Source organism: Penaeus monodon, chromosome 24 (assembly GCF_015228065.2).
Source record: "Penaeus monodon isolate SGIC_2016 chromosome 24, NSTDA_Pmon_1, whole genome shotgun sequence".
In the NCBI taxonomy this organism is placed as follows: Eukaryota; Metazoa; Arthropoda; class Malacostraca; order Decapoda; family Penaeidae; genus Penaeus; species Penaeus monodon.
The window spans coordinates 9,787,378-9,787,590 of NC_051409.1; the positions used below are offsets into that span (position 1 = coordinate 9,787,378).

At 56.8% G+C, this 213-nt stretch overlaps 1 protein-coding gene across 1 annotated transcript in view; it reads left to right on the plus strand.

The window, feature by feature from the left end:
- The window catches only part of LOC119588843 (putative glucosylceramidase 3), a 10,073-nt gene that overhangs the window by 2,493 nt on the left and 7,367 nt on the right, over positions 1-213 (plus strand). The window contains exon 2 of the mRNA XM_037937484.1: positions 16-204. Within this exon, the coding sequence (XP_037793412.1) occupies positions 16-204 (189 nt within the window). The remainder of the gene's footprint in view (positions 1-15; positions 205-213) is intronic.

Below are 213 nucleotides of genomic sequence, written 5' to 3' on the forward strand. Positions count from 1 at the left end.
TCTCTCCCGCAACAGTCGGCAAAGAATGTGTTCCGCGGAACTTTGGCTTCGACAGTGTGGCATGTGTCTGTAATGCCACCTACTGTGATGAGATGGGCGACGTTGCCTTCCCGGACAGTGGCTTTTTCACCGTCATCACTTCCTCGCGAGATGGCCTGAGGTTCAGCCCGGAAACGATGGCTATGCAGGATGCTCCGGCAGCTGGTGAGCAGG